Genomic DNA, 22,807 nt, shown 5'->3' with positions numbered 1-22,807 from the left:
CATAATCCCCAAGTTTCAAACAGGGTTCAGGCAAGGAATGGGAACGATAACGAACCTAACTTGTCTGTCACTCCTAATGGACATTGCGGTAACCAAGGGAGCTCGGCTGTACGCATGCTTTATTGATATCAAGTCCGCATTCGACCGGGTGAATGGAGAGCGCCTGTGGGGAAAGTTAAGGAGCTGGGGCTTGCCGAATCAACTTTTAAAGGCAATAAAAGTCCTATATAAGAACACTTGGGCTAGAGTAAAATTGGGTAATGGAGGCAGCACCACCTCGAGTATTTCAACACACCAAGGCCTCAAACAAGGTTGCGTGTTGGCCCCTACCCTTTTTAACCTTTTCCTTTCTGATATCACAAGTGTCCTGAAATCGGCTGAATGTCATCCACCATTAATGGCCAATAACCCAATAAATTTTTTACAATATGCAGATGACATTGTATTGCTGAGCAAAACACCTATCGCCCTACAAAGAGCAATAAATAATATAACATCCTATTTGAAACGGGAAAGGCTGGAACTAAACAAAGAAAAAACAAAAGTAGTCCGCCTAGTAGATCCACAAAAGCTCAAGTATAAATGGATGGCGAACGGGGTAACGGTGGAAGAACAAGGGTCGTACAAGTACCTTGGAATAGTAATATCACAAGGAGCAAACCATAAGGATCACAAAGCAGCAATCCAAGCCAAAGCTCAATCATTAATTTTCGCTTACCGTTTACTAAAAGCAAAAATGGATTGCCCTAATTACAAGCACCTACTAAAAGTTATGGCAGCCCAAATTATGCCCACCCTATCCTACGGTTTAGTTACTTGGTGCGGCACTGAGGCCGATCTATTAAATGACCTACAGATTAAAATCTACAAAGCTGTCTTTAACCTCCCAAAATCCGCCTCAGCATCGCAAGTCAGGCTTGAATTTGGACTGCAAAATCAGAAATTCCAGAGCATGAGCGGCTTCGTGAAGCTCTGTCACAAACTACGCTGTGCAGACCCAGACACAATGGACTGGCTGAGGTGGGAAGAAATAAAAAAACAGGCGGACAGCGCATCCCCGAGCACCTGGGGATCACATTTGAAATCCAATGTGAAAGAGCTGGATTTGGAATTAGTATGGACAACTGGGTCGGACATAGCAGGTTTAAGTAGATCAGCTAACGCAGCAGCAAAAAGGAAATCTTTTTTGGAGGACAAAAATACACTTACAAAACGTCGACATGGATGGACCATCATCAACTCCTTTACTGCATTAAAACCTCAAGCTTATCTCTCATCTCATTTTAGCGGGTATTTAAAAAGAGCATTCACAGACTACCGGATGGGTCTGCATGTTTCGAAAGATTTATTACCATCCTGGAAACGCACTCAACAGACGGAGCAATGCCGTCTTTGCGGTTACCAAACCGAAACCCTAGCCCATCTTCTCTGTGTATGTCCAGCACTCATGGCTCACAGGCGACGACATTTGCACCTATTTTTAATGAGCTATACATTCGATCATGCAGGCACGCAGTAACAAGCTGGCTGGGAGGTTCATCCATAATCCTGGCATGCCGGGGAGTCAAATTCCTGGCAGAGGTGAGGGTGAGAAAATGCCTAGGTCAAGTCGAGCAGGGGACCCCTGAGGAGTTATCCCATTGGAATTTACAAATTGTAAAAACTCTTTGAGACTCTGAGACGGCTTGAGATACCCTGGACGAAAGCTTTTAAATATTGTATTTTATATGATTACTTAGACGCTGAGTAGTAACAAGACCTGGAAATTTTATTTTGTAACGTTATTTTACCATGTGAAATTTGTAATAATTTTAATTAATTATGCAATAAATCTTTTTGACTTTGACTTGACAATGTCAGAAATCATCATTACAGCAATCACACCATTCAATGTAAAATATTCTAACAGCAGAGTATATTATTTGTATATACCTTGTATAGACCATCAATTATAAGCATAAAAAAATAGGAACAAACAATAACTATGTATCAAGGTGTTTTTAATGTACAAATTGTGGCATATGTTATTGAGGCCTAAGCATAAACTATCCCAAATCCCCTTGAAAAGGCTTAGCAATGTGTGTGTGTTGAAAAGGGAGGTCTAGCAGGGAAAGGGTGAGGGTTATCACTTACCTTCAATATTTCTGCTTTTCTGTCTAACATCAAAGACAAGCCTTTCTAAAATAAGCAAAAAGGAGAAAATGAAAAACATCAAGAGAACATTTTTACAGATTATATCAATATTACTACTTTTATTATATGTTACACTATCTACAGCAGCAAATAAACTATTTATTGGGTAGATTTCATTTGAAAGTCACAGATTTGTTTAGTGCAGATTCAGCATTGAGAATTGTGTAATTTACAACTCAAGTATAAGGTAAATCGGAAATATTTTCTATCGTCATTAACATAGCAAATACAGCTTAGAGTTCTAACTACAGTCTGAAGCCTAATTAAGTTTTGTGAGAATACACATGTTTACTAAACATAACCAAGTTGTTTGCGTTTCTAAGTACATGCAACAAGATCTCAGATAGTCAATCCAATGGAAGAATGAACTCTAGCATTAGAGCAAGCTCATCTCCCGGGAATTTGGCAGCCAGCAAGCGCTCAAAGGCAAAGAGCTAGCACTTTTTGAGGTCTGCTCCAACTTGTCAACAAAAGCAACCACCCTTCCCTTTAAACCTCTATACAGCTTTGAACACAATCATACAAACAACAACTGGTTCTAGTATTTCCTCTTGAACGCTGTCACCAGTTTTTGACCAACATAAACACAGAACCAGAACACAGTTGTAGAAGAAATAAGGTGCTTTAATTGCAGTGACAGAAGACACGATTTTCATACAAAGATGGCAGAACTTTACACCGTCCTCCCACTCTCAGTCAAAACCTGGATAACAGAGAAACTTCATGTGAATGAAAGCTCCAAATAGAACTAATAATAAATCAAACTTTGCTCAGAATATATTCTATACAATCTTGCATAAAGTATCACAATAACACATACTACATAGGCTAGACAAAGCTAATGATTCAAACATATATATATATATATATATATATATATATATATATATATATATATATATATATATACATATATATATACCGACCATAAATGTACTCATTAGGTTAAAAAACATGGGCGCTTAAAAAGAACAATGTCTTTAACAATTGGTAAGAAGGAGAAGGGTTTAATAACGTGAATCAAACAAATGCAAACCATGAAGGGAAGTTGTGTAAATTAGTCAAACAAAAGCAGGGACTACTAATCCCAACCAAACACTATCTGAAGACACAACCTCACTGCTATCTAGGGAAGGCACAAACCATACCCAAAAAAAACTTCTGATATAATAAGGTACTTAGAAATGACTAAAGAATCCAGCATTGACATAATCAGAACACCAGTCTACATCTAATGGTATCTATTGGACAGGCTGCCCGTAAACCAACTCAGGAGATTGGCTTCAAATGGCATTTATTAAGTGAGAGTTTTGATTAGGAGTGACCCTGTCTAATACTGGAGAAAGGATAAGAAGACAGAGGTCAACTTTGTTGGCAATGTTTACTCTTTGATCAGTCACATGAATATTTGCTATTTCTCTTCTGTACAACAATCTTAATACTGGCTGATAGTTTTCTAAGATGGCATTAGCCCAGAATTGTTTGCTTAAGAAGTTAGAAACTGCTTTCTCATTTTACATTTTTCAAGAGTGATTGGGCAGTAATTGGCAATGTCAAAGGGATCAAGGTAGGTCTTTGTCAACAGGATATTTTTACAGCCTTGCTGGTGTCAGAGTAGATCCCTTATGCAAGGGAGGCATTAACGAAGTTTAGCTTTGACTTCAGTGTTTTCCTTTTTCTGGTGTTTGTTTTGACTTCAGTGATACGTTTTGTGTGTGTGTGTTATGCAGAGCCCACCACATTGCTTAACTACTAGTGGTGCACTTGCAATCAGAGAGTTGCTCAGAGTAACAAGTGTTTGAATGTATGGGTTTGGGTGAACAGATCATCATGAGTATGTGGTCTCCAAACTAGGGGTGGGCGGAATTTGCGTAATCGCGTTACGCAAATCGGTAAAAAATCTCCGCAAATACGCAGAAATTCCGCAAACACGCGGAATTGCTGGTTAGCAATGCTTTTTTACTGTTCGCAATCACTGTTTGCGTGCTCGGGGGAAATATCTCACAAACATGCATTTTGAGAACGCAAACAAGCAAAAAATGTTGCGAAGTCACGGAACGTAGCATTTTGGGCAATTTTGCGTTTTCGACGGAACGCGAAATTACCCAAAATCCGCAACTTCCTCGAGCGGAACAGAATTTGCCGCCCAGGCCTACTCCAAACGGACATGAAATGTGTGAGGTGAAGATGTTGGAAACACATCTGTTGGCATGTGCTGGACAAAATGCTTAGGTCTCACTGTAGAGTACAGTTTAAATATGATGGGAGCAAAGCTGTTACTTGAAGACTTTGGCAGGTTGGGTTGCTATCCGGTCAAAAGAAAACTGAGGCATAGGGGAATAAAGGGCTCACCAGGTGAAACTGCATCTGGGGTGCATTAGGAGTAAAATATAATGCTTTCCAAAAATTAAGGACATTTTTCATTGTCTTGAGGTTACAGTACTGAACTGATTATGTGGCTATGAGGTCTGCTAGTGTAGTAATGAGATCTGCCAGTGTATTGCTAAAAGACAGGCTTGGTACTATTCATAGCGGAAAGTGGGACATATAAAGAGTTAAACTAAATCAACTGCAATGGTCTCTGAAGATTCTGGGTTGGGGGAGAAATCATAATGCATAAATGCTAATTGTCAACTAGCAAACTTTCCTGCCACTTCTTTGTTTCAACAACTAGGTGATGATAACAACGCACAAGTTACTTACATTCGGTAATGATATATCTGTAAGAAACATTAGTTAGTGTTAGATTCCTTACGTTAGAATATCCCCAGGCGTCAGACTGGTTCCGTAAAGTTTTCGTCAGCTGTACCCCTGCGCGTCGGTAGGCGTCGTCTTGCGGCTCCGCGTCCGTCGTCGGGATCACCGGAATGACGTCGCTGGAGTACTTAGCCGCTGACGTCAGTTCTGTACGTAGCTTTCCGCGGCAGGAACGCAAAGCCATACAAGAAACCGACACTGGTGCCATGAAACTAGGGCCCTGACAGGGAAAGTCCTTAACCCTAGATGTCGGTTCGCAGAACGGGGAGGATGGGTGGGGCGGTAAGGAATCTATCACTAACTAATGTTTCTTACAGATATATTGTTAACGAAGTTAAGTAACTTGGAATCTGAAAGCAACACGTTAGTGTTAGATTCCTTACCTTAGAATAGATACCCCAGCAATACCAACCTTGGTGGTGGGCCTGCGAACCAAAATCACACCAGAAAGTCCTGGAAAACTGAACGGCCAAAGAAGCTGTCTCTCCGGACTTGGCTGTCCAGGCAGTAATGCTTAGCAAACGTGTGCAGCGAGGCCCACGTAGCTGCCTGACAAATGTCCTGCAAAGGGACTCCCCGTCCCAAGGCAGTAGTAGTCGCCGTGGCCCGAGTCGAATGGGCATGCGGGCCCCTCAGGAGGTTCCTTTTTAGCCAAGGAATAACAGATCTTTATGCACAAAACAACCCACCGAGAGATGGTCCGCTTGTGCACCGCCCGTCCCTTCTTAGCACCCACGTAGCCAACAAAGAGCTGGTCGTCCACCCGGAACTGTGGTGCACGGTTCAGGTAAAAAGACAGCGCACGTTTTGGGTCCAGACGGTGGAGCCTCTCTTTCTCTTTCGAGGGATGCAGAGGCGGAAAGAAGGTGAGCAAGGTAATGGTCTGGCCGATGTCAAAGGCAGTACCCACCTTGGGCAGAAAAGAAGGACGAGTCCTCAGAACAACTTTGTCCGGATGGACAGAGAGGAAAGGAGGCTTAGAAGAAAGAGCCTGGAGCTCACTCACTCTTCTGGCAGAGGTGATGGCAACAAGGAAAGCAGTCTTGAGAGTCAGAAGACGTAAAGGACAGTTATGGAGCGGCTCAAAGGGAGCACACATCAGATAGGTTAGCACCAGATTCAAGTCCCACTGAGGCATTACAAAGGGAACAGGAGGAAACATGTGAGTAATGCCTTTCTTTTAAGAATCTATTTACAACAAGGGACTTGAAAAGAGAAGGCTGATCAGGAAGCCTCAAGAAGACTGAAACAGCCAAAAACTATCCCTTGATAGTGCCCAGAGCAAAGCCCTGCTGGGCCAGGGAAAGAAGCAAGAGGAGAACCTCAGAAAGAGGGGCAGAGAGGGGATCCACAGCCTTTGCTGTGCACCAGGCCACCAATTTGTTCAACCTGCAGGCGTTTACCGTTTTTGTGGAGGGACGCCTGGCTGACAGAATGACATCACAGACTTCAGGAGGCAAGTCAAATGGCATCAACTGTCGCCGCTCAATCTCCACGCATGTAGGTGAAGGCGGAACAGGTTCGGGTGGAGGACCGTCTCCTGTTGCTGCGACAGAAGATCCTCCTGAAGAGGCAGTCGAATCGGGGGATCGATTGACAGACTGAGTAGCTCGGGATACCAGTATCTTAGTGCCCAATCCGGAGCCACAAGGATGACCTGGGCCTGGTCGCAGAAGTGGTATAGGCGGAAAGGTGTACAACAGACAGCAACTCCACTCACGACGAAAAGCTTCTCCGAGCGAGTGCTGCCTTGGAAATTCCAACGCGCAGAACTGATGACATTGCGCGTTCTCTTCGGTGGCGAATAGATCTAACCAAGGCTTTCTCCACTTCTGAAAGAGGCCTTGCGCCACGTCAGAGTTCAGACGCCACTAGTGATCCATCACGCACCGACGGCTGAGTTCGTCTGCCTTGGCGTTCAGAGAACCTGCCAGGTGTTGAACCACCAGGGTGATGCCCTGATGTTCTAGCCATGCCCAGAGGCGCAGAGCCTCCTCCTGACAAAGGGTCCACAACCCCACCCTGCCCTGTTTGTTGCAATACCACATGGCGGTGGTGTTGTCCATGAACACCTGCACTACACTTCACCAGACAGAGGGAAGGAATGCCAGATCGCCCGCAGCTCAAGAAGATTGATATGGAGCGGGGACTCCGCTGGAGACCAGAGGCCTCTGATCTCCGCCTCTCCCATGTGGCCCCCATCCCAGGAGGGACGCATCCGTCACCACTGTGTGCTCCAGTTGGGGTAGGAAGAGGGATCTGTCACTGACCCAATCGTGGTCCGTGAGCCACCACTGCAACTTTCTCGCAGTGCCCTCCGAGATCAGGACGTGGTTGGACAGGTTGCCCTGATGCTGTGCTCAATGGAACTTCAGGTCCCACTGCAGAGCCCGCATCCGCCACCTGGGGTGATGTACTAGCAGGATGCAGAGGATGCAATACCACATGGCGGTGGTGTTGTCCATGAACACCTGCACTACACTTCACCAGACAGAGGGAAGGAATGCCAGATCGCCCGCAGCTCAAGAAGATTGATATGGAGCGGGGACTCCGCTGGAGACCAGAGGCCTCTGATCTCCGCCTCTCCCATGTGGCCCCCCATCCCAGGAGGGACGCATCCGTCACCACTGTGTGCTCCAGTTGGGGTAGGAAGAGGGATCTGTCACTGACCCAATCGTGGTCCGTGAGCCACCACTGCAACTTTCTCGCAGTGCCCTCCGAGATCAGGACGTGGTTGGACAGGTTGCCCTGATGCTGTGCTCAATGGAACTTCAGGTCCCACTGCAGAGCCCGCATCCGCCACCTGGGGTGATGTACTAGCAGGATGCAGAGGGCCATCACTCCCAGCAGCCGTAGGGCCATCCTGACGAAACTCGGGATAAAGGCTGAAAGATCGGAATCAGAGCCTGAATACACCAAACTCGCTGCTCGGGAGGATAAACCTGAAACTGCGCCGAGTCCAGAACTGCTCCGATGAAGAGGAGCCTCTGGGAGGGACTCAGGTGTGACTTTGGCACGTCGACGGAGAACCCCAGCGAATGCAGGAGGTCGGCCATAGTCTGGAGGTGGGAGACTACTGTTTGGGGCGAGCCCGCCTTCAACAACCAGTCGTCGAGATAGGGGAAGACTGGAACCCCTGATCTGCGCAGATCAGCTGCAACCACCGCCATCACTTTCGTGAACACCCGAGGGACACTGGTGAGGCCAAAGGGGAGCACGGTAAACTGAAAGTGCTCGTGGCCCACCGTGAACCGCAGGTAACGCCGATGGGCCAGCAGCACGGGAATATGGAAATAAGCGTCCTGCAAGTCCAACGCTACCATCCAGTCTCCAGGGTCTGAGGCAGCCTGAACCTGAGCTAAAGTCAGCATCTTGAACTTCTCCTTCCAGAGGAAGACGTTGACACTCCTGTGGTCCAAGATAGGGCGCAGGCCCCCTTCGCCCTTCTTGGGAACCAGAAAGTAGTGGGGTTAACAACCCGCCCTACTTCTGGGCCAGGAATGCGCTCGATGGCCCCCTTGGCCAAGAGGGCCATAACTTCCTCCTGCAGAAGTTGCAAATGATCCCCGACATGCGGTGGTACTGCGGAGGCATGGCTGAAGGGGTCATCTCGAAGGGGAGGGAGTAGCCCCTTCGGACGATTTGCAGAACCCACCTGTCTGAAGTGATGGTATGCCAGTGGAGCAGGTGATGGGGAACTCTGCCTCCCACTGGTGTGGAATGGGCCTGAAAGCTCAGACTAGGAAGGCTTTGAGGCAGATGCTGCGGGAGAGGATGTAGACTGACCGGCTCTCTGACCCCGTTCCCGCCATGGCGGAATGCACGTCCGCGACCGTGTTGAGGTTGGTTCTGCAGCCTGTAGCTGGACGAACGTGCGGGGGCGCCCCTTCCGTGGCCAACGACTTGGCCATAGCCCTGTAGTACTTAAAGCGCTCCAGCGCGCTATCTGCCTTGTCGCCAAAGAGGCGACGGCCATCAAAAGGCATGTCCATGAGAGTACTCTAGGCATCCCCTGAAAAGTTGGTGGACCTCAGCCAGGCGTGACGATGAATCGCCACCGTTGTTGCAATCGCTCTGCCCAGCGAGTCCGTGGTGTCAAGTCCACATCGAATGGAGTACCGTGCTGCATCTCGCCCCTCAGCAACAGCCTGAGCGAGTCGTGTCTTGGCCTCCTCCGGACACTGGGGCAGCACGTCCACCACTGTATCCCACAGAGAGTGGGTGTAACGGCCCAAAATGCATGCGGTATTAATGGACCGCAGTCCTAGACTGACCGAGGAAAACTGTTTCATGCGAAACTTTTGGATTCCCGGTCCGGGGGTGCGGTAGGGAATGCGGTTTGGAACGTGGAGGCCTGGATAACCAGACTCTCAGGGGTAGGGTGGGTGGACAGAAAGCAGGGTCGCCCGGAGCTGGGCGGTGGAGCCGGACCACGTTCCGATCCACAGGAGGAACTGCGGTGGGCTTGGACCAAGTGCCCATCAGAACGTCAGTGAGGGCCTCATTAAACTGCAGCAGAGGCTCCAAAGAGCTTACTGGCGGTTGAAGCACCTCGGTGAGGAGGATAGTCCTCACGGCCACTGCAGGGAGCTCAAGGCCCAAGGCCTTGGCTGCCTTGCGCAGCACCACAGCTGAAGTTGCTCCCTTGTCCATAGACACGGAAGGAGGAGAGAGAAAACCAGTGTCAGCCAAAGTGTCTCGACCACTGGCCTCCTCTAGCTCATCAGCCCAGTCCTGACTTAACTGGCACTGCTGTGTCAGAGAGTCCTCAGACCCCTCCCAGTTCTCTCCTTCATCCGTGTCCTGATAAATAGGCAAAAATGACAGAGCTGGGGCATATGTGAAAAGCTCACCGGTCGGCGACGGTGCCGGGCGCCGCTGCTCTGACACCGAGCCCGGGGCTGAAACCGGGACGGCGGCGTCAGAGGACGGCACCGGAGGTGGCACCGAGGGGGTCGGCGCCTGCGGAGGAGTCTTAAGGTCAACTGGCGTCGACCGGGATCCAGGCCTGGATTCCACGGGGTCCCGAAGTCGCCAGCAGCGCTGAGGCTAAAGGGCTAGGACCCCCAGTCGGACCCGCGGGGCCAGAAGGTGCGCTGGCGGGTCTCGACGGCGGGAAGAGACTACTCATGGCCACGAGGACGTCTCGGATCTGCTCCGGAGTCGCATCGAGTCCAGGGACCGGAGGGTGTGGGGCTGGATGCGACTGCGCAGGCTCCGCCAGAGCAGGGGGGCGGTGCCACCCGAACCCTCGGCCGAGTAGTGCGACCGGCGAGGGGAAGTCAAAGAACGACGATGCTTCTTTGACTTATTTTTGCCATGCCTTGACTTACCAGAGTGCGAGGACTTGGATCCGGATGATCAGTGATGACTGCGGCTCTGCGACTGGCCCCTCGACTTCCTCCTTGACCGGGATATCGAGCGGCGCGGATTCGACTGCCGGAGCTCGAGTAGCTTATGGGAACGCTCCCACCTAGCCTTCAACGTCAAGTCCCGGCAGTCGAGGCACGACTTGTCATCGTGGTCGGCCCCCAAACAGTAGAGACACCGGCGGTGGGGGTCGGTAACCGACATTAGTCGGTGACAGGCATCACACGGCTTGAAACCGGGCATCCCTACTGGCACCAGGAGTTGAAGTCGACTTGAAAAAGATAGACAAAAATGTCAAAAAATGTAGTTAAAAAATGACTAAGGGTACTCTCTTTCCAGATCTGCGCTTGCTGGCGCGGAAAAAAGAAGAACTGACGTCAGTGCGGCGTCTAAGTACTCCAGCGACGTCAGTCCGGCGATCACGATGTCGACTACGGACGCGGAGCTGCAAGACGACACTGTTAAAGGCCAGGTGCATGGCACAATTTGTCTATGCACACACACGTGGGAAAGAGGAAGTGACACGAGTACAACCGAAAAAATTACCAGTATCCAACTGTTAAATCAATGGTAAGACATAGCACACCAACAGTCAACTGATAAGTAAGCAGCAGAAACAATGAAAAAATAATAAGAATGTAATCGATAATTTACGGCAAAAGATTTCATTTAAAAAATGCTATGCCTTGTTTGCACTGAATGAGCAGGGAGATTTCATAAAAACATTTACTATGGATATGCAATTCCCTATTCCCACTAAATTGCTATGTTTTAAAGATTTCCTAATGAATAATGATACGGTGATACGGTGATCACAGCAAACACACAAAGGGGTTAAACTATTAAAAAGAGTCAAATCTACATAGTAGGTATCAATGGCTTGAGATTCTTAAAACACCCATGACCGATATTGTATTGACTTGACTGCTAAAACAATTATAGCTACAGCACAAACAATCCATGTCTCTAGTACTGTACCTCAACTATTTTGAATATAAAACTCAGGTTTTGGGGGGCGTGGTTTGGTCGCCGGCGAAAATGGCGGCGTGAGCCTTCACCTCCTTCCATGGCGCAGCTTCTGATCGTCTTTATGTGCACTATCTAAGAGTAGCGATAGCCCTGCTACCAAGAAAAAGTGGCAAAATGCGGTGTGCACCCACAGTTTTCTTTTGAATGAAATCCCTGCACTTTTGAGAGCATTATCGAGCGTAGACCAGCCCGACCAGGGGCCTGATCTCCCCGTTCACGCCGGAGCTCCTATACGCCGGAGCACGTCTGCGGAAAGTATCGAGCGCAGACAAAAGACCTCTCACGGATGCAGAGTTTGCGGAGAAGGCATTGAAATCAAGGATATGCCGCTAGACTGAGATATACGAAGGTGGAACCACTCGGAACCATTCCGAGACATCTGACGCGGACTCCTGGTATGTTGGCGGGCATACTCGGATTTGCACTGGCTTCAAATAATCCCTCTGAGCGTACTGTAATTCGACCGCACAGTCTACTTAACCCGCACTGTATCTCAGCCATCTCATTAAGCAGCGTCCCATTAGCTCAATTCTGCTCAGCTCTGCTCTTTCATTAATCCGGCAGCGGATATAAACAGCAACTCAATCTCTCCCTCACTCCCTGGCATACATCGCGATCCAATAAGCGGCAATTCGGCGGTGCAGGTATATATTTAAGAATGAGGTCACGAGCTGGCAACATAAACAACTTTTAAATGTTATGCCATTTGCCCGGTAAGTGAGGAATAGTACAAGAGAACAAGCTGATAAACACAGTTGCAGGTAATGCTGGACAGACCTCTGCTGCCCCTCAATTGACACACAGCTGACATATGTGAACCTGTCAGGGCCCCAGTCCTTTGCAAGATACCAATGATAACTGTGATGTACAAACGTTATAATCTTTATACTCTTCATTCTTGATGCCTGACTTCAAAATGGCTGCCTACTAGGGATGCCTATCTCTAACCGCAGCTTTGCCTGACCCTAAGATGGCCACTGGTGTGTAAGGTGTAAGTTCCTAACACTCCTGATTCAATACCTGCTATCACTTTATAGTAAGTAACCACTAGGAGACTAGTGCCATACCCTCTACAAGATCTACGGATCCTCTACAAGAACCGTGTAAGGGAAAAAGTTTACTTTCTATGTCCTACTGCCTGCAAAATACAGCTTAGTACCTGCAGCTTACAAACTACATAAGTACTGCGTCCATCACGCACGTGCAACATGGGGGAAAAAGAAGCCAAGAACCTTCAATCAATCAATCAAATCATTTGTATAGCGCACTACTCACCCGGAGGGTCTCAAGGCGCTGGGGGGGGGGGTCCGCCACTGCTCGAACAGCCAGGTCTTGAGCTGCTTCCTGAAGGCCAGGTGGTCTTGGGTCAGGCGGAGGTGGGTCGGAAGGGAGTTCCAAGTCTTGGCGGCCAGGTAGGAGAAGGACCTTCCTCCCGTGGTGGCTCTTCGGATGCGGGGGACGGCGGCGAGGGCGTGGCTGGTTGATCGAAGCTGGCGTTTGGGAGCGTAGAAGTTGAGGCGGCTGTTGAGGTATCCTGGGCCTTGGTTGTGTAGGGCTTTGTGTGCGTGGGTGAGGAGCCGGAAGGTGATTCTCTTGTTGACCGGGAGCCAGTGCAGGTCTCTCAGGTGTCCGGAGATGTGGCTGCGGCGGGGGATGTCCAGGATGAGTCGTGCTGAGGTGTTCTGGATCCGCTAGAGTCTCTTCTGGAGTTTGGCGGTGGTTCCGGCGTAGAGGGAGTTGCCGTAGTCCAGACGGCTGGTGACGAGGGCTTGGGTGACCGTCTTCCTGGTCTCGGTGGGGATCCATCGGAAGATCTTACGTAGCATGCGCAGGATGTTGAAGCACGACGAGGAGACGGCGTTGACTTGTCTGGTCATGGAGAGGGAGGAGTCCAGGATGAAGCTCAGGTTGCGTGCGTGGTCTGTGGGTTTGGGTGCGCTGCCCAGGGCGGGGGGCCACCAGGAGTCGTCCCAGGCGGAGGGTGATGATCCCAGGATGAGGACTTCCGTCTTGTCCGAGTTCAGTTTCAGGCGGCTGCTCGACATCCATTTGGCTACGTCCGTCATCCCTTCGTGCAGGTTGGCTCTGGCGGTGGCGGGGTCGTTGGTGAGGGAGAGGATCAGCTGGGTGTCGTCGGCGTAGGAGATGATGTTGAGGTTGTGCTGGCGTGCGATGGCTGCGAGGGGGCTCATGTAGACGTTGAAGAGTGTTGGGCTGAGCGAGGAGCCTTGAGGAACGCCGCAGATGACTTCGGTGGCCTCCGATCTGAACGGGGGGAGGCGGACTCTCTGTGTCCTTCCGGCGAGGAAGGAGATGATCCACTCCAGAGCCTTCTCCTGGATTCCGACGTTGCTGAGGCGCTGTACTAGGGTACGGTGGCAGACAGTGTCGAAGGCCGCGGAGAGGTCCAGGAGGATGAGGGCCGCTGTTTCTCCGTTGTCGAGCAGGGCTCGGATGTCATCGGTAGCTGCGATCAGGGCGGTCTGGGTGCTGTGGTTGGCCCGGAAGCCAGACTGCGAGAGGTCGAGGGAGCCGTTCGTCTCGAGGAAGGTGGCCAGTTGCTTGTTGACGGTCTTCTCGATGACTTTTGCCGGAAACGGGAGCAGCGAGATGGGGCGGTAGTTCTTGAGGTCGGTGGGGTCGGCTGATGGTTTCTTAAGAAGAGCGCTGAGTTCGGCGTGCTTCCAGCTCTCCGGGAAGGTGGAGGCGTCGAAGGAGGTGTTGTTGATGTCCCGCAGGTGGGGTGCGATGACAGCGTCGGCCTTGTTGAAGACGTGGTGAGGGCAGGGGTCGGTCGGAGATCCGGAGTGGATGGAGTTCATCGTGCGGATGGTGTCTTCGGTGCTGATCTGGGTCCAGGCGCGGAGGGTGGTGGTGGGGGGCGCTGGTTCGGTCGTGGCGTGCGACGGTTGGGTGCTGAAGCTGTTGTGTATGTCCGCGATCTTGTTGTGGAAGTAGGAGGCGAGGAAGTTGCAGAGGTCTTGCGAAGGGGTGATGTCGTTGTTTCCGGCGTTGGGGTTGGAGAGCTCTTTCACGATGTTGAAGAGTTCCTTGCTGTTGTGTGCGTTGATGTCCAGTCGTTCCTTGAATGCAGTTTTCTTGGTGGCGTGGATCAGTTGGTGGTGTTTTCGGGTGGCGAGCTTGAGGGCAGTCATGTTGTCCGGTGTTGGGTCTCTGCGCCAGGTTTTCTCGAGTGCTCTGCAGTTCTTCTTGGAGCTCTTGAGTTCGTCGTTAAACCATGGGGCTCTCTTGCTGCCGGGTCTGCTCGGCGGGGTCTTCAGAGGGGCGAGGTCGTCTGCGCAGACGCTGATCCATTTCGTGAGGTTGGTGGCCGCTTGGCTGGGGTTCGTTGTGCTGGTGGGAGGGTTCTTGCTCAGGGAAGCGGCGAGCTGGTCTGCAGTGATCTTGTTCCAGCTTCTGCGGGGAACCTGTTGCTGGTGATGGTGGAACGTGGTCCTTCTGAAGCTGAAGTGGACGCAGCTGTGGTCCGTCCAGTGGAGTCCCGTGGCGTGTCTGAAGGCGATGTCCTTGCTGGAAGAGAAGACCGGGTCGAGCGTGTGTCCGGCGTAGTGGGTGGGGGTGGTCACCAGTTGCTTGAGTCCGAGGTTGGAGAGGTTGTCCAGCAGGGTGGTGGTGTTGCGGTCGTTGTTGTTCTCCAGGTGGAAGTTGAGGTCCCCGAGGAGGATGTAGTCGGCGGAGGGGAGGGCGTGTGGGCTGATGAAGTCGGCGATGTCTTCGCTGAATTGTGTGCGTGGTCCCGGGTCTGTAGATGAGGGTGCCTCTGAGGGTGGTCTTGGGGTTGACGTGGATCTGGAAGTGCAGGTGTTCGGCGGGTGCGAGGGTATCGTCTGTGTCGGTCGTGATGCGGATGGTGTTCCTGTGGATGATGGCGATGCCTCCTCCTATCTGGTTGATGCGGTCCCTCCGGATGATCTTGTAGCCATCCGGGATGGCGATGGCGATGTCGGGCGCTGAGGAGGCGTTCATCCAGGTTTCCGTGAGGAAGGCGACGTCTGGGGCTGTGGTGTCGAGCAAGTTCCAGAGCTCGACGGCGTGTCTGTGGACGGAGCGGGTGTTGAGCAGGATGCACTTCAGGTGGGTGCTGCTGGAGTTCGGCTTGGTGGGTGCTGGTGTGGCGTGGGTCCGGTTGCAGGTGAACTTGCAGGAGTGGCAGCTGAAGGGTCCGTGGGTGCGTCTTGGTGTTGCTCGGTAGCAGCCCGGGGTACGGCCGGTGTTGAGTGCGTTGAGTTCGTTGGTGTCGTAGGTCCGTCGGGTCGGCTTCCGTCGGTGGGGGCCAGGGGTCCTGGCGCTGGGCGCGGTCCAGGCGCAGACGGGCTTACCTTTGGCGCACCTTCAGCGCTCAATCGGTGCTCCCGCTGCGCGCGTCCGCTGCGCGGTCGCTCTGGGGGCGTCATGAGTAAGGAGCCGGGTGGGCGGGTCAGCTGGGTGGCGGGAGCGGGGCGGCCAATGGGCTGGTGGTGGGCGGGGCCGCAGGGAGGCAGCGGCGGGAACCTCTGGGCGGCAGGCGGTGTCCCTGGGTCAAGCGTGGGACTCAAGAGACCCTCCGAACCCTGACTCACCTACTAAAGGAAAACGAGACATTAACGTAACAATGGACACAATACTGAATAAGCTGGCAGAGGTTCATGATTTGGCAAAACCAACAAAGGAGGAAATCTCTGCAATCCGACAGGACATCAGAGATACCAATATCAGGCTATCCGAAACGGAGAATAGAATAAGCCATCTGGAGGACACAGAGTCTAAAGTCTGTGAATCCCTTAAACAACTGTCTACCACAACGGACTCTCTGACAAAAAGACTGTCTGAACTTGAAGACAGAAATCGAAGAGGAAACCTGCGTATTTTTGGAATTCCTGAGGGATCAGAGGATCCCGCTGGTTCGTGCATCTCCTTCCTATAATCCTGGTTCACACAAGCAACTAACCTGTCCTTCAGCAATCCTTTGGAATTTGATTGGGCCCACAGAGTCCCTTCAAGAATTACACCAAACCAAAAAGGTCCAAGACCAAATTGTATGCAAACCTCTCCGCTACCAACATGTTGAGCAGATCCTGGCCTTCACGCGCAAGAACACTTGTATTCTTTGGAAAACCAACACAATCTTTATCTCCCAGGACTACAGTAAAGAGACGGTGGATGTCAGGAAAGGTTTCCTTGCTCTCAGGCCTAGGCTGCTACGTTCCTTGAACTACCAGTTTGGATTTGCAGGCCCAGCAAGATTCCGAGTGGTGATTCAAGGGGTACCTCAAGACTTCACGGACCCTCTGCAACTGAAAAGATTCCTCGACGGCCCAGACGATGCCTCAATGGATACTACAACGCCAGGTTCATCCAGTGTAGGCACCTGAATGCCTTCCAAGTGCTTCTCTCAGTTAATCTAAGTACTTGTCTACTGATCTAATGTTTGGCATAGGTCATATCACTGTTCATTTGCAGCACTTTCATAACTCACGATTCAGCTCGTTAAAGGTTCAAATAGGATATTTTTCCGCAAATGTACCTGTTCAGTTTAATCGTACACAACATTTCTTTCTCTAGTTCACAGTATATATGTTCAACTCACCAGCGGGTCGATACTAACTTCTGGCTATCTGCTTACTAATGGTTAATGGCCCTTTACTAGCTCACTTCTAGATTATCCCTAGACTATTACTAGCTCTCCACTTTTAGGGGAACATCTTAGTAAACGTTTAAATGCCTTGAATCTTGTTAATGTTTATATTACCCTCAAATGGGACAGCCTTAGGAGTTAGCGTAATAGTGATTGTACAATAGAGTACACGGTACCGCTCCTAAGACAAACTCAGCTCTTGTTAAGCACTTACATTTAGCTATAGTTATTGTAACGATCGCCACCGCCCACACGGCTGCATGCACCAATTACCATGTGAAACGCCCCGTAGGGAAAAACTACAAGTCCCAGAAGGCCATCCGGCGCTGGGGGTTGAATCAATGGGAGGACCTTATATAAGCACCACCTCCTGAACATAACGGGGCTTGTCAATCTAGATCCGTATTCCCACCATAGCAGATACCTTGTTTCACCGGAGTTCTATGCCTGAAGCCAGCGCCGACGAAGAGCCAGCGCGGTCAGTGTTCCTGCTTAAAGCCAGCGCCGACGAAGAGCCAGCGCGGTCAGTGTTCCTGCTTGAAGCCAGCGCCGACGAAGAGCCAGCGCGGTCAGTGTTCCTGCTTGAAGCCAGCGCCGACGAAGAGCCAGCGCGGTCAGTGTTCCAGAGAAAGCAACGTGCAAACCGTGTTTTTGCCCCGCAAGTATACTGAAGGAGAGCGGGCTCGCCTCCTACGATTGTATGACTTGCTAAGCATTTTTGTTTCTATACTGTTGGGGTCACAGAGTACTGTCAGCGTCTATCGACGCTTTCTATTCATAGGGCTAAGACTGTACATAAGGAGCATTATGGTAAACAAGAAGCGTGTCAAATAACGCCGAATGTTACAAGCCCTCATATCTTTCGCCTACACCATAGGAGTGTGTGCAAAACGAGAAGTGAAGTTAACTTCTCTGACCTTCTGGCCGCCTATCTGCAAACGTGCAGAGTAACTTTATGGATTCCTGTTTTGTATATAGGGGGAGAGAAGCTGAGTTCTAGTACCAGTGTCCTCGTGGGTTATCATCCAGACGATACCAGAAGTGCCAGACCCCTACTACTAAACCACCTCCCTGCCCCCTTCTGTACATATTCAGATAGTGGAGTTATTCCATTGGTGGGTTTTGTGCAGTACGGAGTGGGGAGGACTATCATCTATCGTCTCTGCGGGCATCTGTATCAGGTTAGTGGCGCTTGCGTGTTCTTGCGCTGCTTCCAATCCCGACAGTTATGTAGTTAAAGTTTGCTGTTCTCGGAATAGAATTGATTCCATATGTTTAACATGACTTTGTTAGCTGTCATGAGAGGGGAGCTATTTTCCCCTTGTCACCATGTCTACTGATTACTTTCGGGGTGGGGTGGGAGGGACTGGGGAGAGGGTGGGTAGGGATGGGGTTTTGATCGTGATTTCTTGTTTTTTCTTTCTTTTTATGGTTTATTGCCTGATTTTTCCATGTGTTATTATTTTTCGTGCTCTAGTGCCAGACTTCAATTCGTGACTCTAACTCTGTGCGTTGGTTCAAAAGGATTTACCTACACACATGACATCTTCACGGTTATCAAGAGATTACTTATAGGACTAACGTTCGCCTTGCTACATGTGGTCTTATACAGTCATCGCATGAGACTGCTTAATAGCAAATCACTCAGTTGCCTTTTTGCGTCGAGGCACACACTCCGAAATTCTATCAAATATACTCTGGTATACAGTACTCCACTCACGACTCATTACGAAGTCGGTATCACATACTGCATGTACATAACAATTTCCTGTCAACGCTAACCTAACCTGGTGCCTAGGCACACAAAAACAATAGTCTTAAAGTTGTCTCACTAAACGTAAAAGGCATTAACCATCCGATCAAAAGGAGAAAGATACTTTATTATCTTTATAAACAAAAAGGAGACATTATTTTACTCCAGGAGACAAAAATCGACTCAACACAATTCAATTAACTTAGGAACAGATCATACAGCGACGTTGTGGGCTCTGACGCACTAGGGGAAAAGAATGGGGTTCTGACATAATAGCAAAGAAATCTAATATTGACATACTAAATAGTACTTCTGACACTAAAGGGAGATGGATCTCCACAAAGCTATCAAAAGAGAAAGATTTTTTTGTCACTAACATATATGCCCCTAACAAGGACAACCCGGATTTCTGGAATGAGTTGTGTGAACATATCTGTACGATCCCGGATAATGCAATACACATAATGGCCGGCTATTTCAACTTACCTTTGGACCCGGCACTAGACAGGGATTCTCGCTGTTCTTTCCGCCGCAACACCTCTCACAAAACCCTTCATAATATTTGTTCACGTTTTAATTTGATAGATTCATGGAGACTACAAAACCCCACAGGGAGAGACTACACTTTCTTCTCGATGCCGCACACAACACCTACTCACGCATCGATTATATACTCATATCTGGGAACGCTTCAACTAGAATCGAAGAAACCTTGATAGAACCAAGAGTGATCTCGAGTCATTCATGTATCACATTGTCACTAGCCCTGATGAATAATGTCAAGAGAACGAATCTTTGCAGATTTAATAATGCAGTGTTAGAAAAATACACCCATAAGCAAGCCATCGAAGATGCAATACAGGATTACCTTATATCCAATAAAGGGGGTGAAACATCTGACCTTACACGTTGGGAAGCTCTTAAATGCACCATCAGAGGCGAGTTCATAAAAATAAGAGCGGCTATGAACAGACGCTAACAACAACCTTCTACGTTTGGAACAAGACATTGCTACACTAGAGAAGAGACATGTAATCACTAGAGATACCCTCGTCCTGAATGAAATAATGAATAAAAAATATAAATACAATAAGATAGTCAGTGAAAGAGAGGGGATATGGCTGAAAACACAAAAGAATACCAAATTATGTGAATCCAATAGAGCAGGCAAGAGCCTTGCCTCTTACCTGAAGTTTAAACTAAATAAATCCGTGATAAAGAGCTTAACAGACCAATTTGGGGTGTCTCACTCTGACCCCGTTAAAATCGCAGGCTTATTTAGGGATTTCTATAACACTTTATACAGCAAAAACAAAGATCTTGATAGCTCTAAAACAGATGATTATTTAAACAATTGCTCACTTCCCTCGTTATCGGCCCAAGATCAATCAGAACTTAATAATCTGATCACTGCCCCGGAAATTGAAATCGTAATTAAAGCACTTAAATCTGGAAAAGCCCCCGGCCCAGATGGGTTTAATGCAAAGTTTTACAAATGCTTCACTCCGTTACTGACTCAGCCTCTACTCGACCTATATAATGAATTCGCCAATACCAGTCAAGTTAGCAGTACTCCGGCTGAAGCCAACATAGCAGTGATTCCCAAGGAAGGGAAAGACCAGTCACTCCCAAAAAACTACAGGCCAACATCGCTAATTAATTTAGATTGTAAAATCTATGCTACGATTCTCGCGAAACGTATACAGAAATTCTTACCCAAACTCACCCACCCTTCACAAATGGGCTTCTTCGAAAACAGACTTTCTAGCGATAATAAGCGCATCTTAGCTCATATACTAGAAAAGGCTAAATTCACAGACTCCTCAACAGTTGCAATTACCCTCGACGCTGAAAGGGCCTTTGATAAAGTGGACTGGTCCTACCTGAAAGCAGCGCTAGATAAATTCAAATTAGGGGAGAATTTCATTCGTATGGTGATGGCACTCTACTCCAATCCAATCCCTCAGCCAGAGTTTAGAGCGGGTGGCTGTCTCTCATCCTCCTTTATTATAATTATTATTATATCTGATTTTATAAAGCGCTCAACTACCCGTAGGTTTCCAGGCGCTAGGGGAATAGAAATAAAAGAGGACAACGGAAGTTAAGGAATCGGTTACAGAGAAAACAACCAGGTTTTCACACCTTTAAGCTAGAAAAAGGCACTAGGCAAGGCTGTCCCCTTTCCCCCTCACTATTCCTGCTTGCTATTGAACCCTTCTTTTACCAGCTCAGGAATAATGATCGGATTAAAGGGATATGCTTTGGCGATTAAAAAATTACGGCCTACGCCGACGATGTCTTAGTGATATCTGAACACGCCGAGACTGCAACACCGGCTCTAATGTCCTCAATATCGGACTTTGCCATAGTGTCTGGTTACAAATTAAATAAAGATAAGATGGAAGTGAAACTCTTGAACAACATTGGTGACAAAGACATTATGGGGGACTCAGGCTTACTTTGGCAACCTAAATACTTCAAGTACCTGGGACTGGACTTCGAGAAATATCTGATCAGCACCTTAAAAACTAATGAGAACTCCCTCCACAAAAAGATACCCACCTTGCTGGATGGATGGTCCCCGAAATTCTTATCATGGTGGGGTAGGGCGGAAACATTGAAAATGATGATAACTCCTCTAGTTAATTACCTTGTCAGCATGCTCCCAATGCTACTATCGAATGACTTCCTGAAGAAGGTTTATAAACTTTTTAATACGTTTCTATGGCAGGGCAAGAAACCCAGAATCTCCTTAAGTTAACTTCAACTACCCAAGGAAAAAGGAGGTATAGGTCTCCCGAACTTTAGAAACTATCAGACTGCATATTTATGTAAACAGGGATCTAACTGGCTTCTCCCTCAATTAGACTACATTCCTGTCTGGTTGGACATAGAAAGAGCGATCATTAATAACATGCCTCTCTCCGCTCTTTTAACAGCTGATGTTTATGCTTTTCCTCACTCAAAGTACATTCTGCTCAATACTAAGAGAGCCCTGCTGAGATTAGAATGGGTACCAAAAGCCAAAATCAAAGTTAATAAGTCCAACTTGGCCTCCTTATGGTACAACCCTAGTTTAAAGCTAGATGACAGGTCACTTTACTGGGATCACTGGTCTAAAAACGGAGTAAATCTAGTCAAAAATCTCTTTATAGGTACATTACCTCTACCCTTCTCCGACCTACAGAACCGACATGGGCTCAAACCTTTAGATTTCTATAAATTCCTAACACTCAAATCGCTCAATTCATTACGCTCCATCACACCCTCTGACCCTTCGATAGCTGGCAAGCTTGCACAACTTGTAAAAGCTGGGCACACCGTCTCCACGATATATAAACTCCTCTCTTCTAACTCACAAAAATTGCATAGAAAATGCGAGACGACATGGGAAAATGAGGTAAACTCCTCTGAGATCCCATTTGATTGGGAAAAGATTCACCTGACCCCTTTTTCTAACAAACTTCGCCTATACTCTCACAAACCAAGATAATGTTAATAAATAGATCGTACTGGACACCAGAAACAAAATGTAAGCTTAAACTCAGCGATAGTCCCACATACTGGAACTGTAAATCTCACGTGGGTAATTTGGCCCTCATGCTCTTTTATTGCCCTTCCTTACAATCCTACTGGGACAAGATCTATAATTATATACACAAAAGAGATTTCTCCTACATTTTATTGGGAGCTCTAGATCCTCAACTTGTAAACATACAAGATCGGCACTTGATGGACCTCATGCTCACTCTAGCATGCAAAATCATTCTAAGCAAGTGGAAGAGTGCCGATGAAGTTTCCTTTAGAATGTGGCAAGAATGGCTATTCTCTTTGAGAGGTGCTGATAATGAATCTCTCCATACTTCTCCATGGCGTAAATCGCACAGAAAACTGTGGGGCTCCCTTGACTCTTCGTACTCATGTTATGACCCTCCATAAGCTCGCAATCACTGTTATGCCTAGAAGGTCTCATACTCTTTGCAAATTGCGTAATACTTTGCTTTTGCCTGCTGTGTGAATTGACTGTCCTCACCACTTAAATACTATTAAACGTGCGCTCGACGAAGATG

At 48.5% G+C, this 22,807-nt stretch overlaps 1 protein-coding gene across 8 annotated transcripts in view; it reads right to left on the bottom strand.

Annotated features, from left to right (window-relative positions):
- Positions 1 to 22,807, bottom strand: part of DNMT3A (DNA methyltransferase 3 alpha) — a 2,120,215-nt gene that overhangs the window by 681,208 nt on the left and 1,416,200 nt on the right. For all 8 annotated transcript variants that reach the window (XM_078650037.1, XM_078650035.1, XM_078650036.1 and 5 more), the window contains one exon: positions 2,134 to 2,178. In XM_078650037.1, coding sequence (XP_078506163.1) covers positions 2,134 to 2,178 — 45 coding nt within the window. The remainder of the gene's footprint in view (positions 1 to 2,133; positions 2,179 to 22,807) is intronic.

Source organism: Lissotriton helveticus, chromosome 6 (assembly GCF_964261635.1).
Source record: "Lissotriton helveticus chromosome 6, aLisHel1.1, whole genome shotgun sequence".
Taxonomy (NCBI): domain Eukaryota; kingdom Metazoa; phylum Chordata; class Amphibia; order Caudata; family Salamandridae; genus Lissotriton; species Lissotriton helveticus.
The sequence above is the reverse complement of the archived record's forward strand: the minus strand, read 5'-3'. Positions and strand labels throughout refer to the sequence as shown.